The sequence below is a fragment of the Vidua macroura genome, chromosome 23, assembly GCF_024509145.1.
Source record: "Vidua macroura isolate BioBank_ID:100142 chromosome 23, ASM2450914v1, whole genome shotgun sequence".
Lineage (NCBI taxonomy): Eukaryota > Metazoa > Chordata > Aves > Passeriformes > Viduidae > Vidua > Vidua macroura.
The window spans coordinates 3590466-3607480 of record NC_071593.1 but is presented as its reverse complement, the minus strand read 5'-3'; the positions used below and the strand labels follow the sequence as shown (position 1 = coordinate 3607480).

General features: G+C 37.9%; 1 protein-coding gene across 8 annotated transcripts in view; it reads right to left on the bottom strand.

The window, feature by feature from the left end:
- VPS13D (vacuolar protein sorting 13 homolog D) overlaps window positions 1-17015 on the bottom strand; it is a 97712-nt gene that overhangs the window by 72270 nt on the left and 8427 nt on the right. For 5 of the 8 annotated variants that reach the window (XR_008440411.1, XM_053997293.1, XM_053997295.1 and 2 more), the window contains 15 exons: window positions 16124-16334; window positions 15410-15589; window positions 15059-15189; window positions 14297-14369; window positions 13650-13814; window positions 12355-12485; window positions 11845-11977; window positions 9044-11266; window positions 8554-8705; window positions 6764-7798; window positions 5982-6072; window positions 5309-5435; window positions 4239-4419; window positions 3020-3202; window positions 213-432 (listed from right to left, as the gene is read on the bottom strand). Coding sequence is in view for 7 of the 8 variants with exons in the window: in XM_053997293.1 (XP_053853268.1) it covers window positions 213-432; window positions 3020-3202; window positions 4239-4419; window positions 5309-5435; window positions 5982-6072; window positions 6764-7798; window positions 8554-8705; window positions 9044-11266; window positions 11845-11977; window positions 12355-12485; window positions 13650-13814; window positions 14297-14369; window positions 15059-15189; window positions 15410-15589; window positions 16124-16334 (5236 nt within the window). In the remaining variant the exon portion in view is untranslated. The remainder of the gene's footprint in view (window positions 1-212; window positions 433-3019; window positions 3203-4238; window positions 4420-5308; window positions 5436-5981; window positions 6073-6763; window positions 7799-8553; window positions 8706-9043; window positions 11267-11844; window positions 11978-12354; window positions 12486-13649; window positions 13815-14296; window positions 14370-15058; window positions 15190-15409; window positions 15590-16123; window positions 16335-17015) is intronic. The other 3 variants (XM_053997294.1, XM_053997296.1, XM_053997299.1) reach the window with 1 other exon arrangement.

The window sequence follows — 17015 nt, the reverse complement described above, 5'->3', positions numbered from 1 at the left end:
GACTGTTCTTCCAGAAACTGAACTGCAACTCCCTAATCCTTAAAGCTGCAAAAATCAGCCTTAAAGCTCAGAAGTCATTTATTCTCCAAACTACAATCTTCAGACCCAGAGCATCATACCTTTTCAGTGTCACACAAGATCAAAGCAATATGTCACTGTACTATTTCACAAGGCAAAAGAATCTCCATGGGGCTCCTAAGGCTCTGCCATACCTGGGCTCTCAGGGTTTGGGACAACAGGCAGCTTCGATGGCTGTCCTTGCTGCTTGCTCGATGTGCTCACTGCAGGCTCACTCTTCAGCCTAGAAATGTTTGTTCCTGATGACTTTTTCATGACCAACCCTTCTATTGCTAATTTGGACTCATCAGCACTTGTTTTCTTCATGCTGTGTTTTGGGGTTCCCATAGGAGAGGAAAATTGAACCGAATCCTGCTAATGAAAGACATTTTGTAATTAACACTGGATTTTGACTTAAATTCTAAGGAACCAATGCATGAACATTCAAGCTGTAACAAATTACTAGAATGCCAGTATCTTCTGCTGTAGAAAAAATGGCCAAACTTTTCTCCTATAGCCCAAACAGCAGATGAGAACATTTTCTTTGCAAAAAAAAGTTTATTTCAGCAACCTTCCTCAAAAAGCTGTACAATCTTTTCAATGAGAAACTAATTCAAAAGCAGAGGGTTTTGCATAAAACCAAAAAACTCTCATGTAAATGAAATTAATACCAAAATGGAGGGTAAGACTGTGACAGTATTAAACATTCCTGCAGAATAAAGACTGTTAAATATTTAAAGCTGTTTTTCACATGATTAAAAAAACATATGCCATTATTTCTACAAGATCATGTCAACAACTTCATATTTTATTACAATATGTGAACTAAAACTTCTACACATGCACATTTTATGCACTTTAAATACTTCAGTTGTCACACCAAAATGTGTCCCAAAATTCTCCTGCAGTTTAAGGTTGGATAAATCCCTACACTTAGTGGTAAATTCCTCACGGTTAAAAGAAGAAAAATTAACTTATACTGACATAAAATATTTTAGACATCTCCCCACCACCACATATCCAGTGGAAATTCATGAGCTGTTTTGCATCAAAAACCTGCAAATTTCACTACAAAAAGAGCCACGTCAACATTAGAAATTTCTTTTCCCAAAAATCCTGCTTGACCCATCTGACAGCCTTCTCTGATGGAATGGTCCCAACCACTCTGTGATTTGTCTGGTGGAAGAGGTTTACATGCCACCTTTATACTCCAAAGCCAGTTCTAGGATTCCTCTGTCAATCATTTCAATTAATTAACCTTGTGTTCCACATGCAGGTAAGCAATCATCTTCAGTGATTTACTCAGCCCTTACTCCAAGATTGCTCACCTTGCCCCTGACTCCTGTACTGTTACTATCATTTCCCATCTTCCTTCTGTATCCAGTTTCAGATGTCACATCAATCCCTACCATAAACTTCCCTTTCTGGTTTTAATTGTTTATATTTTCTTGCCTTACATGGTTTTTAAACATAAGAAAAAACTGGAAAAATTAACTGTAAACACAACCAAGGATTTTAAGAAAAAAAATTGAAGACACTAACATTTGACTTCATACTGTAAAGAAAAAACTGAAAAGTACATGCAAAGGAAAATCATCACATCATCTATAAATCTACGAATTCATGCAATTAAATCCAAATTAGCAGCTCTTCAGACATGCATAAAGAGCACACCACAAAAAGTTTACATCCAATTCTTATAGAATTCAGCAAAACCTTTAGAACAGAATCATCATTTTTAATAAATGAAGTAGCTTTTTAAGTGCTAAATTCCAGAAGAATAACTTCTTTTTTATAGAATGAATGAGGAGCACCTGAACACTGCCATAAGGATGTGAAATACCTCAAATAAAACAGGATCCTTGTATGCATTGCCTTGTAAAATCCGATCCTCAAAAGTAAACATAGGACAGAGGAAAAATGAAAACAAAACCAACAAAAAAAAGCCAAACCCCACCTAATTCCATTTCAAACACCTACATTTCTACAGTGCTACATAACACAGTATTTTTAGGCTGAAACAGAATTATTGTGCACACTTTCTTTAACTTATAATGTTAATTTAGGAGTCTACTGCTTACAAACCTGTACTTGTATCAACACACTACAGTACAGGAAACAACCCAACAGCACAGTCCACTATTTCCTTACAGCAAAGACACAGGTAGATACCAAACAGACTCACCACAAATCCACTGCAGCAATTCAGTCCATCTAACTTCTAATCCCTTCAAAATCGAATTAGAGGGTTCCCAGACAACCCCCTATTTTGTTGAATGGGTTAGATAGAGAAAGCCATCCAAGATGGATCTTCCTTCACCCAAATTTTGTGGGTGCATCTGTCAAGAGCAGCACCAGCTACTCCTGTCCTATGCTTTGCCACATGTACAGCCACTGGAAACCTTTCCCATGGTTTCACCTCATCAAAGCAACTACACACACTCAGTTTTCAATGAGAGCAGAAAAAAAACCAAAAACCCAATTCTGTTTTTCCAGTGTGTTAGAGCAAGTCTCAGCCAACACAGACTCCTGTTTTCTGCTGTTCACACTTTGGATATTTTGAGTGGTGAACAGCTGGAGTAACCAAAAAGGGTGAGCTGAAAGCCCATCCTGGTCCCACGTTCAGGTGTGCACCTGATTGGGTCCTGCTTCCTCACCAGAGCAGCTGGAGTGAGCTCAGCCTCCTTTATTGCCTCTGTTCTCTCCAGACACTCAGTTCAGTCTCCCCCCTGCCCCAATGCCTCAGACAGTAAGCTCAAGATAGGAAGGGCAGCACAGCACAATCAGCAGCAAGGCATATCTGTAAGATTTGCCAGCACACTAGCACAGACTCTCATTAGTACAACTATAAAGTCAATCCATAAAGTAAAATTTAAGAATCATTTAAAATTCTGATTTAGAAATAAAACACACAAGAACTAGCAGAACTGTAAGCTGCTAAATTAAGAAGCAAAGTTCCTACCTTGTTCTTTAATGAAAAGGTACCCGGCATTCCTGCAAACAGGAATCTGTTCTTCACTTTCAGTTTGCCCAGATTAGCTACAATAAGACTGTTAGACTTGGAGCTCTCAGGTATAAGCAGAACAGGAGCCCCAGCCTCAATATCAAGAAGAACTCGGGAAGCTCGCTGGGCTTTATCTCTCACCTGGGAAGAGCAAAAACACATTTAAAAAATAATTACAAAAAATTGCAGGAAGCAGGTGATTCTTTTCCACTGATTAGTACTGAACTCAGGATCATTATCCTTTGGTTTAGAAAATTAAGGTATGGTAAGAGTTTATACCAAACAAAAACAACAACAAAGCAACCAACAGAAACCCCTCAAACTCTTGTTTTAGGCAGAGAAAAAGGGTCATTTTAAAAGTATTATTATGTAAACAGGAAAAACCTGTGCAAGAGGTGCAGCACTCAGGAGTGACACACCCTTTCTAACTGAACTAAGAGGCAGGACACTATTCAGCTCACTACATAACAAATTACTTAGGAAAAATTATTTGCAAAAAGCAAAACCCCATCATTTAGAACAGATGTTTCAAAATCAGATTCAAACTTCCTACCTGATGCACAATGCAGCACTTTCATATCCAAGTATTCACTGTCTTTCCTTCTATTATGAGAAGCTTATTTTAAAAGAAGACCATTGACTGTATTAATTACTCCCATATTGGGTCATGTGGTCTATGGCTGTCCTGATTATTGCAACACTCCATCATGTCCTATTTACTCTATACTGATATGCTCTGTCTTGCTCTACAATCTCTATATTCATACATTCTGCTATGCAGAAGTTCTGATTTTCTCAGACTACCAGCCATCAAACCAAATCAGAGACCTGAGTGGAACAGAACTTCTCCTTGGTTCTAAGTCAGGTATTTTTACCTCGTGAGCAGTGGAGAATAAGACAAGATAACACCTTGACCCTTTCTCTCCAGCGCATCCTGCAGAAATCAGGCGCTGAAGTTTTAAGGAATGTGCAAATTTGGTATTCTGCACTTTCAAACAGCAGCAGGATCGTCTTAACTGAGGTCTCTTGACTACAAGATGAGCCTGAGAAACCTCTACCAACACCAAAACTCTAAAACCTCCCACCATTTCATTAACGCATTAACATAAATTACACACTGCATTTCAACTGCAAAAAAACCAGGCTGGGAAAGAACAGAAAAAAGGCCCAGACGTACTGTTTGTCCTTCAATTGCTGCTCTCTGCCGCCCCAGGACATCTTGGAGCTGAGTGAAGTGCTGGATGAAGGACACCACCTCGGCCTGGAAGCGCTGCGTGTGCACGTACTGCACAGAGGCCATCCGCAGGCTGACGCGCACGTCGCACTCCCGCTGCAGCAGCGCGTCCGGCCTCCCGTACCTGCCAGAAGGGTTGGCACTAACGTTTACCTATCTTAGGCACATTTCAGAAGCAGCACTAGACATTCTGCTGCGTTCAAAATAGTAATATAGAGGATTTAACTGATGTTCACAGCACGTCATTAACGCTATTTCAGTTGCAGACATGAAAAATTTGTTTTGTATTAATTACTTCTAAATTTTGGACATTTAAGTGCTGCTGAGTTTTAATTAAGCAAATAGAATTATTCTGCATTTAGATGTGCCTTTAATCTCTGCACACCAGTTAGACCTTTGGTGATTTTATATCAGAACAGTGGCTTTTAAGGTAACTACTCTGCTGCAGGACAATGTGTACATTCAATTCTGAATGTGTGCTGTCATATTTGAAATGAATTCCATAACATTACTTGGATAATTTCTAATCTGATTAACTGGAAAACTAGGAAACATCACAAGATAAGACCTATTCCTTAAAACATAACAAAGAAATTCAAATTGACATTATGATAAAAGCAAACTCCTTATTCCAAAATTAAGAAGCAATGGAAAATCTATCTCATCAGCTGAAAATCTCTTCCAACTTAAAAAAAAAAAAGTTTTAGCTAGGAACAAACTATCATGTAAATACTTTCAAGAACATCTTTAGAAGTAAATAAAAAGCTACCTCTCCTTTTCCATTTCTTCACACATTGCAAGACAACAATAAGTTAAAAATCTTAAGTTTAAAATTGAAAATATTCTAGAGTCCCACTTAAGTCCCAAGAGGCCAAAGCAGAATCATGAAACCCTGACAGTTGTGGGCTTGGGTTTTCTGGGTTTGTTCAACTTTTGGGTTTTTTTGCAGGGGGAGGTTGGAAGTTAATGGAGAAACAAGCTAATATTGAGTAACAAAAAGTTTAAATTCATACTTGAAGATTTGAAAAATGAGTGCCTCTTCACCACTTGTAGTGAAACGTTCTCTGTAAAATTCTCCATGAGATGTAAGATCACTTAAGGACAGACTTCCAATACTTCCCTGCAAGGCTAAATCTCCCTCTGAAAAACAAAGAACAGAGAATCAGGATCCTCAAACACAGACCAGAAGTTTCTATTAGTGAGATAGCCTCACTACAAGTAATTAAATAAGTCAATTCAATTAAACATTAAACCTCATGTTCAAAGAAAACTGTGTTTCTGCTACAAAAATTGTATTAACCCACACATTACTCTAGGCTTTACACACATCATGTGACCACACCACTTTGATTTGTGAAACGTAGATAGAATTACTTTTTTTCCTCTAGAACAGTAGTAAAAGCTATTGCTCTACTCTGTGAAAGTGAAGTATTAAAATCACAGCCAATCACAGTTAAATGATGAAAGGTTTGACAACTGGGAGGGATGCCATGATTTAAAATAAACCCTAAAAAAGCAAAGGAAGAAGCAGTGGGAGGAGAATGTACATTTTGCTCAGGAAAAACACACAAACCCCAATGAGCACCAAAAGAAAAACATTTAAAATCATAATTCCAGTGAAAATTTTACTCAGTGCACTCACTTCATTTTAAGCTGTGAACAACCTGAACCCTTCAATCTACTCACCAATCACTTCCAAGTGAGCTGCAAGTTTTGCCACACTGGCTTTAGCGAGCTCACTGGTTGTCTTATTCAGGACTAAGGATAAAGAATGGACCTGGTCAAATAAAACAGGAACAAATTGGTATGAAAAACATGACTTCAGAGCTTGAACATCCTGTTTAGCTTTTTTCCAAGATAATTGCACTGTAACACACAAATGCCAAACAACAATTATCTGATTGGGAGACACTGAAGGAGAGCAACATTTTTACTGCCTTGTTTGCACATTAATGGGTCTCCAAGCAATTCAGAATGATCAGACCAAGAACAAATCTCACCACTGTTACCTTCATCTTCTTTTTTGTCACATGTAAGTTAGACTGCAGAGCTTCTGGGCAAAGACTATATTATATACACACACAACATGTGTTTTTCAAAAAACATGTTTATACATATAGATGTATAAACATATATGGATATATATTTATAGACTTTTTGTACAAGTAAACTCCATAGTACCTAGAACAGCACAGTGCCAATTGCAGCATGTTAGGTCTTTAATATTGAAGCAACCTTTTCATTAAAGAGAGGGTCACAGAGCAAAGGAGCCAAGCATTTTGCAAATGTTCAGCTTTTCTGTAACTCCTTTTTTTTAACTACATCTACACACATTTTAATTCGTTTCTGCATTTATGTACAATCCTCTCTAGAAAATAAAACACATGATGTAAATGTCACCTTAATTTCCTATAAACCAGATGTTTTATGACAGACAATCCAATTACTGTTTTGCACGTCAAGTATACCTTTAGATCCAGTTTAGTGTTTACAGGCTCTTGGACTTGAGAAGCTGACAAGGAATTTATTTCTGCTTTGATTGTCTGCTGAGTATCTTCAGGCTGCGGCTTCATAGCATGGTTATCAGCAGTGGATCCAATCCCAAAGAAATCTAATATTACTACCCAAGTTTGCAAAGTTATTAACACATCTAGACAATTAAAATCAACATCTACACTACGGTTAATATTGTTATAGCGAGAAGAAAATTCAGGATGTTTCCTATCCACCAGAAATATATTGATATGAACTAATGAATCATCAAAGTTACTTTTTCCACAGGGCAACTTGGATCTGTCTGCTGATGGAGAAGGAGGTGGAGTCAGAGGATACTCAGAATCAGCATCTTCTTTTTGCTTCTTACGGGAGGCACAAACTGGTCTTTGGTACAGCTGAAAGACATTAGGTGCTTCTTCCATATGGGAAGGGAGGGAACGTGGCATGTCTGGATATTCTGCATTGGATACTGAGGGACAGGACTGTGAAAGATATTCCTTATGTGCTAAACTGGATGGTTTGGGTGCTCCATGGGACACCATGAGGTTCTTATACTTAGAGTCTGGTTTCTTTTCCAAGAGATCTTCCATCAGCAGGGAACGCAAGGCAATCTGAATGGACAAGGTTTGAGGGTGATCTTTGGCAAACTCAACATCAAAATCCTGAAATTTAAGGCTGACAAGATCTTGTGCCCCAAGTGTGAGATCACCACTTAACTGAACCTGGAGCTCTGAGATGTGAAAGTTTGCTTGAATTTGAGTAAAAGATTTTGTTTCCCTGATAGCTAAGGGCTTGTTTGGAACAGAATTAAAACTAGAGTGGCTGAATAAGCCATTTTCCTTCCGTTCACTCAAGAATTCTGTGCCTGTACTATGAAGTGATGCTGAAGGAGAACTAAGACTAGTTGGAAATACAGAAGTGGCTGAAAATTTGTTCAAGTCTTCACTGTAAATTAAATTATCCAGAGTCTGAAGGACTTGTTCATATACATGTTTTGCTAACACCACCTACAATGTAGAGAAAAGAAACAATCATCACACTGGAGCTCTCTATATTAATGGAATCAATACATATATTCTAAAACTCCTAAGTGGAATTCCAAACCACACAAATTTTAAGTTCATCCAAGATAACAATAACAATAATAGTAACAACAATGCAAAACAAGGTACAATGCAAAACTGAAGCAAAACAGTTCTTCTGTATGAGCTATGCAAGATGACACCACCCAGAAACACATGGGATGGGATCCTAGAATGGGATACCTTGTATTCCTGGGCAAAAACCATCCACACACAGTTAGTTAAAAACAATTCACCACCCGAGCTTACACAGTAATATATGAAACAATGTAGCCATCATGATTTGCCTCCTAAGTGCTAGAAGTTCCAGTTTTCTCTATTTAAAACCTCTGCTCTTGCGCAGATTTTTTCAAGGTAATGGCATATTAGTTCTTAGTTTCAACTACAACTACAACTAAACTTGTTTGGACAGTGTCATTTGGACAGTGACACATTTACTTTTCCTTCTGTGTTCAAGATAAGTTATACTTATTCATAAAGATACCTAAAATGTCCCCAAACAAGGTTAAACATTGCTCATTATTATTATGAATTAAGACTGTCTCTTCTAACAATGTGTATTAGGATCTGATTTCTAAACTACCAACACATTAAACCTGAAGATACTGTCCTGAAAAATACTTATCTTCTATGCAGGGAAATATTTTTATATTGATAATGGAAACACTATATTTCTGTACCTGAAGAGGGTTCACAAATTTCCCTTCAATTTTCATAATGCTTGATATTCCAAAGTCTTCATTACACAGAGGAAAAGTTAAATCCAAATCTTTCTCTAGTGGTATCTTTTCCAATTTAAACTGGATCGTGGTGTTATTCAGAATGTGGAAAGCTTTAAGAGAAAGTGAAATTAAAACAACATTAGAGTAAGTGAACTCATAAATACTGTATGGAAGAGGTAACACAGTAGCTATTGAACTTGCTCAGAATCTAAGCAATGCTGGACTAAGGTTCTATGGTTATGTTTTGCTTAATTTATGCTTAAAAGGCACCATTCCATTTTTGCTTAGGAGACCAAAAATGGATATAAATATAATAACTAGCCTATTGTCGTTAAAACTGATCAATGTGTTTCAGTAGGATGGGTAAAGCAGAATATACAGTCAATACACATTTTTAACACACATACTATTCATATTATAATAATTAAGACTCCTCTGAATAACATACCATGACCTTTATGTAGTGATTCAAAGAAGTCATGACGAGTAAAATGAGATTCTTCCTGGCTGTTGGTGCTCGCAGGACCTGATGAAGAATGTGGCCCTCGGGGTGTCCCACTTGCAGGCTCCTTCTTGTTTGTAAATTGACTACTATTTAATGAATACATCTTAATATCTTTAATTTCAACTTGCAGCCTATCACTTGTAGACTCATCTTCTCCCGGAACAAAATTCTGAATAGATATTTGTCCTAGATGACCTACAAGCAGTTCAGAGCTACCAGGCTTTCGAGGTATGGAGACAATTGGAGATTCAATGTTTACATTTAATATAAGCTTGATAGTATCAGCTTTGAGGGACTGTGATCCAAATGTGCCGCCTTCGTTATCTTCTGCACTGGCAACATCTCTTGATCGTGGTGTGGTATCAAACAAAGAAACCATTTCACTGTATTCAGCAGTTTTAGTTGCCAAGACTGTTGTAACTTTTGAAGCTGCACTTTTCAACATGCTGCGGAAATTCTCTTCCAGCTCATCCATGGACAACGTCAGTTCTTTCAAAAATTTGGCTGAGTGGTTGTAGTGTAAGGAGGCCATTTTGAGGTTGAGAGAACACTCCTCTTTCGACTTTTCTGTGAAAGTGAAACTTAAAGCATCTGGAAGGCTATTTCCATCATCAAGCCTAAAGAATAAAGATTCAAAGAAATTTACATTGCCAATGAGATTTTCACACCTCCCTGTGCTCCCTATGCTCACCACATACTGGTTCTTTACATTGTCTTGGATCAGATCCACAAGGTGAAGGCATCCAAGAGAGCCACTCACATCCAGTTTACTACACATGGAGACATTGACTTTGGTGCCACCAATGCTGGCTGTTGCAATTTTTCTGCCATATTTTTCTCCATTTGTCATGGCAACTGTCCTGAGGAGGAGTACATTTAACCAGTGAATATCAACTGCTACCTCTGTGTTCTGTGCATAAGTAGACTGGAATGTTTCCTGCTCCCTCCAACCTCTCTCCAAGTCGGCTATTAAAGGCTGAGGACTAGAATCTTCTTTCTCCTTGGGGAAAGATTTCTGGAGAAACCCAATCAGTTCAACAATAGTCTCTGGGTTAAGGATGATATCCAGGTTGTTCACCTGTAAAGAGATCACCTGCAGACTGCTATCCAAGTTCATCGATGGGCATTCTGCACTCACAAACTGATACTCCAATTTTATCAAGGCCTCTTGATCTTTTCCATTGTTACTGGGTGAGGTGTTGGAGGCTGTACTGCATCTCTCTGCCAAACCAGCAACATCAATGGGATGTGTATCTTGTGATCCTGAGACTGGGGACTGAGCCCTGCTGTCTCGAAGGCTTCCTGTTGGTACATAAAAGCTCAAGTTCTTATGAGAAGCCATCAAAAGATCAAAATCTGTTCCATATGTTTGCATAGTATCAACCAGTAACAGGCCATGGACAGTCAGGGACACCTCTGCATCATAAGGCCTTTTCACAAAATGGGCATTGGTGCCAAAAACCTTGAGCACAGAGATATATCGCCCATTACTCTCAACACCCAACTGCATACAGTTGACTTTGAACTCAGCCAAAAGCAGCTGGGATTCAACAAGAACTTCCCGGGTGTGCTGCTCGAGCATGACAACACTCTGTGTTAGATTCATTACAGAATCATGCAAACTGCCAAACTGGTCTACCTCTGCAAAAATCTTGTCTTTCCCTAAATGTAGGGCATCTGAAGACTTAGCTTCAGACGTACTCAGCTGTGTCAAACAGTTCCTCAAAGCCAGCATTTTGTCTTCATTGATGTGAATTTTCAAGTCTGGCAAGTTGCCAGACAAGACAGCTCCTGGGTATTTTGGGTCAGATGTGTATATTAGTCTGTGCTCCAGCTGCAGGTGAACATTGAATTTTTCTACCACATGAGTTGGACCCACATCACTATCCTGAACGTGTTTCCAGTTGTCTTTCACTCGGCCCACCATGATCTGAAGGTCCATAAAAGAAAGCGTGTATCTCTCATACATTTTTTTACTCATTAAATGTGCCTGTAGCTGCTCTTCACTTATTTCTACTCCAGTAAATTCAGACATTTTGATGCCACTGTTGGTGTTGGATTCTGGCGGTGGGGTATTGGGAGGAGTTGCAAGAGGTGTTTTATATTCTTCATCACTCAATTCATTGACTTCTGAAGAAATGGCACCTGCACTCCTCTTAGAATCTTCTGTGGATTAAAAAAAACAGTAAACAAACAAATGAAAGTATTCTTCTCCTTTCTCAGATGTTTCCTATGATTATCTGATCATCCTATCTGAAGTTCTATTTTTTTTAACACAAAGCATATCTGGTACTCTCCTTGCCTCCTTCCACTGTCACTTCCTTTTTCCTCAAAAAGAAACCTACTATACTTCTACATTCACAGAGGTGCCAGTCACAACATAGTACAGAAGCTATTAAAATACACTATTGTCTCATTTTTAACCCACTTACTGCAAGATCTACTTTGAGTAACTTGTCAAAAAAAGAACCCATTATTCTGCCCACACAATTCTTCTGATCCTCAAAACCAAATGAAAGGTAAGAGCTACTTAACTAAAGTATTTTTATCATCATCAGGTTTTGTCCAACTGGCTTGATTGCCTAATATTAACTTTCATTTTATTATCTTAAGGACTTTTTTCTACTTTACAAAGCAGGAACATCCCCCAAAACTTCCCTGTACTTTTTTACCCTTTTTTTAAGCTCTGACTTTCTAGAAGAAGATAGAAAGAAAAGGAAAGCTGCAATAATTCTAGATCATACCTTGAGAATTTGTGAGTAATATTCTTCCCAGATCTACAACAACTAACACGGGATCCACAAACTTGAAATCATCAGGAAAGATCACCTGAGGGGCAGAGATATCAAGGCACACGATCCAGCTTTTGCTGTTTTCCTGAAAGTTAAGAAGAAAGACATAATAGCTCACAAGAAAACCAATCAAGAAAAGCCATGTGAAAGATCTAATCAGCCACTTTTTCTCCTGATGAGCTGACTGTCACGAACTCCAGCCACACTCAGGTTTGGTACCTTGTTAAATCACAGACTCTCCCTGCAGTGAATAAAGAAACATTTTCAGCAGGTGAAAACATGCCCTGCACCTCACGCCTGGACTGATTGACAGCAAAAGGCATCTACAACACCTCCTGGAAAACTCCCCTCCTGCTCACAAAGAACATCACACAAACAACAACAAACCCCACTCTTCAGAGCTCCAAGTCCTAAACCAAAAGCATAAAAATCTACATAAACATTTTGGGGGCAAAAACTTACAATGAAGTCTCCAACTAATAAACGATCGATTGTTTGTCTGATTTCAGCTTTTGTCTGCATTTTCAGCTTGTTGTACTGTCTTCTGGCAGCTTCAGCCACTCTTGCCTCTAACTCAGACTGATAACCAAAACCTGCACAAGAGAAGGAAAACTAACTTTGTTCACCCATCATTGAATCAGAAGAAAAAATTGAAGAAAAAAAAGACAAAAGATTTATTTTAAATTTTAGCAGTAAAATACAGAACAGGAAAACATAGCAGGCGAAAGTCTGTGCCTAATCACCAGGCTGCCGCTCAGAAAAGTATTTAAGCACAAAACAAATAATCTCCCTAAAAAATACTTCCCAATCCATTTTCTGGTCTTTGCCCCCACAGACCTTCAGCTCCAATAATTAAATTTGAGTAATACAGAAAGGGTGCTAAGTATAGCCACAGAGGAAATTCGGACTAAACACTAAGATGTGCATGTGTAGGCAGTGGCTTTTTGTTTGCTTCGTTGGTTTGTTTGTTTGAAACTTGAATATTTATGGAATATTCTCATCTTGTAAGAAAAGATATCACATACACCTTTACACCACGTAACTTGAATCTTTTGGTATTTACCACAATCAGCAGGAATACAACTGGTATTTCAAGAACATTTTCATGTTCCTAATGTTACTTACTGTCACTTCTCATCTCATCAGAAACTGAACAACCAAAATTGCAAAGGTGGCCACATTATAGCGTTACAGGCTTAGGTACTAAAATCCTACATCTTGTTGTGCTTAGAAATTTAAGGAACGAGTATGTTCAAATCTAAAAATCAAGGTACCTCAAGAAGCTCTAACAAAGGGCAGCCTTAATCTCATCAACAAAAAAATACAACAGGAATTAGAATACTATTTCCTCTGTATCGTTACTATAGAAATACTCTTTTAACTGCCCTTTCAAAAAAACTCCATCAATTGCTAGAACAGATTACAGGAACAAGTCCCTTCTCCTTATTTATGCATTTTAATTTAGGGGACATGAACATCCACCATGGGGCATAACACCAACTTGCAATTTTAAAGCAGAAGTTGCATGAGTCTACCAAAGCAAAATCCCTGAATCAATTAAATAAACAACAAAACAAAGGAAAAAAACCCTCCAGACAAGACTCGAAGTATTGTTAAATTTGAACTTAAAGTGCAGATTCTTTGATTAGTGCTTTATATTTCTAAGAATGAAAATAAATAAAAATTAAAGACAAGAAAAGATTTAATTCCACCAACAAAACCCCAACCCCACCAAAAAAAACACATTAAAGGTTAACCTGAGGTATGAACCCTTCCCTTGTAGAAGAAGTCTGCTACTTTCTTAATGGCTTGTGGATTGTAAATAATATTTAGTGGTCTGGTACTGACTTCCAGGCGCCTCTCAAAGGTGCTGTGAATTGGATTTCTTTCATAAAGCATCTCAAATACTGGGGCATCAGGATCTGCAACAGAATAAAAAATTACTTACAAAAAGCACCTGGAAAAAAATTCAAAGCAAACAAATAAGACAAAAGCAAAAAAAAACTCCCAATGAATTTAATAACTGATTTTTAACTACTGGGAAAGTACAAATGTCTAAGAATTCTTCAGTAATAGAAAAGGAAGTAATATGATCAGCTTTTACAATCAACAGAATTCAACAAGTTTATATATACAAAAACCTTTGTATAACTTGGGTTCTGATGTTGAACTCCTTTTTCGTTTTAAACAAACAGTAAGAGCAACTCCTATTGTCTTGAAATACATCATTTCTTCCTTTCTTTAAAGTCAACCTGAATGCACCTTACACCTTGAACAAAGCTTCTATGATTTTATCTTTACCATGTGCAAAAAGCATTTGCACTAATTCAAACTCTAGGTACTTATTTTTTGAAAATTCTCATTTGTAGAAATTATCCAATCAAATATAAAATGATATCTTTACCAGTGTTCTGATTAGTCATTTCTGAGGACAAACTCTGGAGTCCAAAGGAAGACATGCAGCCAACTTCTTTTTGCTAATAAGAATTTAAAAGAAAAAGACTGTTTAGATAAAATCAACCAAGGCACCTGATAAGCATAAAAGTCTCTTCTGTTGAACTATATGTACAGTCTGAGATTATTATATGCATTTTTTTCCCCTGACATGGTCAAGCAAAAGTAAGCAATATGACTAAGTAGCAAACACTCGCCACTCCTGCAGCAGACAGGCTGAACTCTGAAGTGCAAATTGCAGTCAGTACAAAGTACAGCATATCCCCATGGCTTTAGATTCAAATTTTGTTCACTCAGAAGAGAACTCTGAAATATTTTCTAGAATTTATTTGTGCATTTAGTTTACCAGTAAACAGGTGAAACAGAACCATTACTTGGGCCACACAGCTTTATGGAAAAGAGCAATCACTGATTAAGCAGCAATGCTGATTGTTCCAAAACTCAAATGTTGTTCAATAAATTATCTTCTTCTCACACATATAACTGAAAGGTTGAAGTCACAAGCATACAGTAAAGCAGAATAAAAAATGAAGAGTTCTACAAATTCTATTTGGAAAGAGAGGGAGAAAGTAAATTCAACAGGTGGAAACATTTCCTCAAGACTTTTGTTTTCCCTTTCTGGGATAAGAAACATTTTGAGTTTTGGAGTATGACTATTTTCATACACAATTATGCATCCCACACAGTTACTTATAGGGTTTTTGTCACCTACAGGATTTGGAAAAACAAGAACTGGAAATATGGTCCCTTCTGTTGCCAAATCCCTCAAGAAAAGACCACCAAGCTGAATTTTGAGAAGGGAAGACTTTCTGCGAGGAAGGGATTCTGCCAAGATCTTTACACCTGAAATATAAATACATACATTATTTTGTTTCTTTTAGTACAGCATTCATTTTATTTATATTTTATAAATAAAAACTACTGTCCAACAAACAAGTATTTTTGAAGCCTTTATACATATTAATTTCTACTAAAAAATTTAACATGGAAATTTGTTACATAGTACAATGATTGTGAGGTAGCTCTGATCTTTTTTAAGAAAGAACAAAAATGGGCTTAATACCTGAAAACTCCAGCTGCATAAAAGCAGTCTCTTCAGCACGCAATACCTTTTTCTTCCTATGCAACAGAGTGAAAGAGCCACCCTGCAGCTGTAGATTTAATTTAGCAAAAACATGATCTCTCTTGGTAAAGGTATTCATGCTGGAAGCATCTGCAGCAGGATCAAAAAATTCATCCGTGCCTAATAAAAAACAAAACCAACAACATTAAATAAATTAAGTATTCTGGAGGGCTACTGAAGAACAAGAAAGTTCCTATGAATATGAAAATAAAGACTTCTCCATCTCTTGGGGGGAAAATAGAAACAAAATTTAGAGCAGACAGACCTCTTTCCTTTAAAAAAAAAAAGAATATTCCATGATATTCTTTTATTTCAATCAAGGTAATGTAAGCCTGAATTTACAAAGACACCAACAACCCAGTACTATTCCTGTTACACCCTGTCATATGACCCACACATACACTTGAACAGAAGTCCCAAAGCTCTTTGCCATAAATGACAGTAACAGTGAAAGCAAATATATTCCCTGTATCACTTTGGAAATGATCAGGTACCCAGGCACTGACACACTGCCCAGGTTGTTCAGCTTTAGGCAGGCTCTGCTGCCTGGGTACATCAGCTGGCAGAGAATCCTTTAACAGTACAAGCCCAGAGCTCTTTCTGCCCACCTGGAACAGGTACCAAACCACGGGAGCAAACCCTGTGTTTCCATACCCAGTATGTCTTCTGGATTCCACTGTTCCTTCGGGTCTGGCAGCAGCCCTTCAAAAGGTTCACCTTCATATGTGTGCTGAGCATATCCATACCAACCTCCCCAGCCAGGAAACCACGACTGCAGGTACTGCAGCATCCCAGAGCTGCTGTCACGGGCGGGTTCTGCCGGAGGGGAGCCTCCAGTGCAATCAGGGAAGGGCTCTTTAACACTCTGTTCGAACGTTCAAGACATACACGTTACTGCTGCTGAGTGAAAGAGTATCACCAGTGTACAAAAAATACCACAAGAAAAACACTATTTCATCTCCTATTTACTCAGCAGCCCAGCAGTGATATTCTCAATCAATACTCAGCTTGGAGGAGAGCAGCAATAAAGAAGTAACCAACATATCATCATTTAACAGCTGCATATTCATATGAATATAAAAATATGCATGTGATTCTGCACATATGAAGCCATATGTCACCGTTTAAATCTTAGTCTAGAAACACTAAACCAAAGAAGTCGTTTGATAACATAAAGTACAACTCTACATTTTAGCATTTGTATTTGCAAGCGATTATGTTGTGTTATTACAGAAATTAGTCCATATTTAATGAAGTGTGTTCCCCAAGCTACTTCCATGAGGCTCACTTCTGTCACGTGTTTATTTGGGGAAAATATTCATTACAGGCCTTCACTTCCATTCTCTGTTTTTAAGATGAAGAGGACCTGACCTAGGAATTCTGGCAAGGATCCTGCTGGGGAACATCATCATATGGCGAGACAAGATTTCACTGTGCAAGTGATGCAACAGCAAAAGCTGTAGGAACTGAGCATTTCTGCCATTTTAGCATTAATGCCACACTTTCAAATCAACAAAAATACATGCTCAGGCTTCTCCAGCAGAAC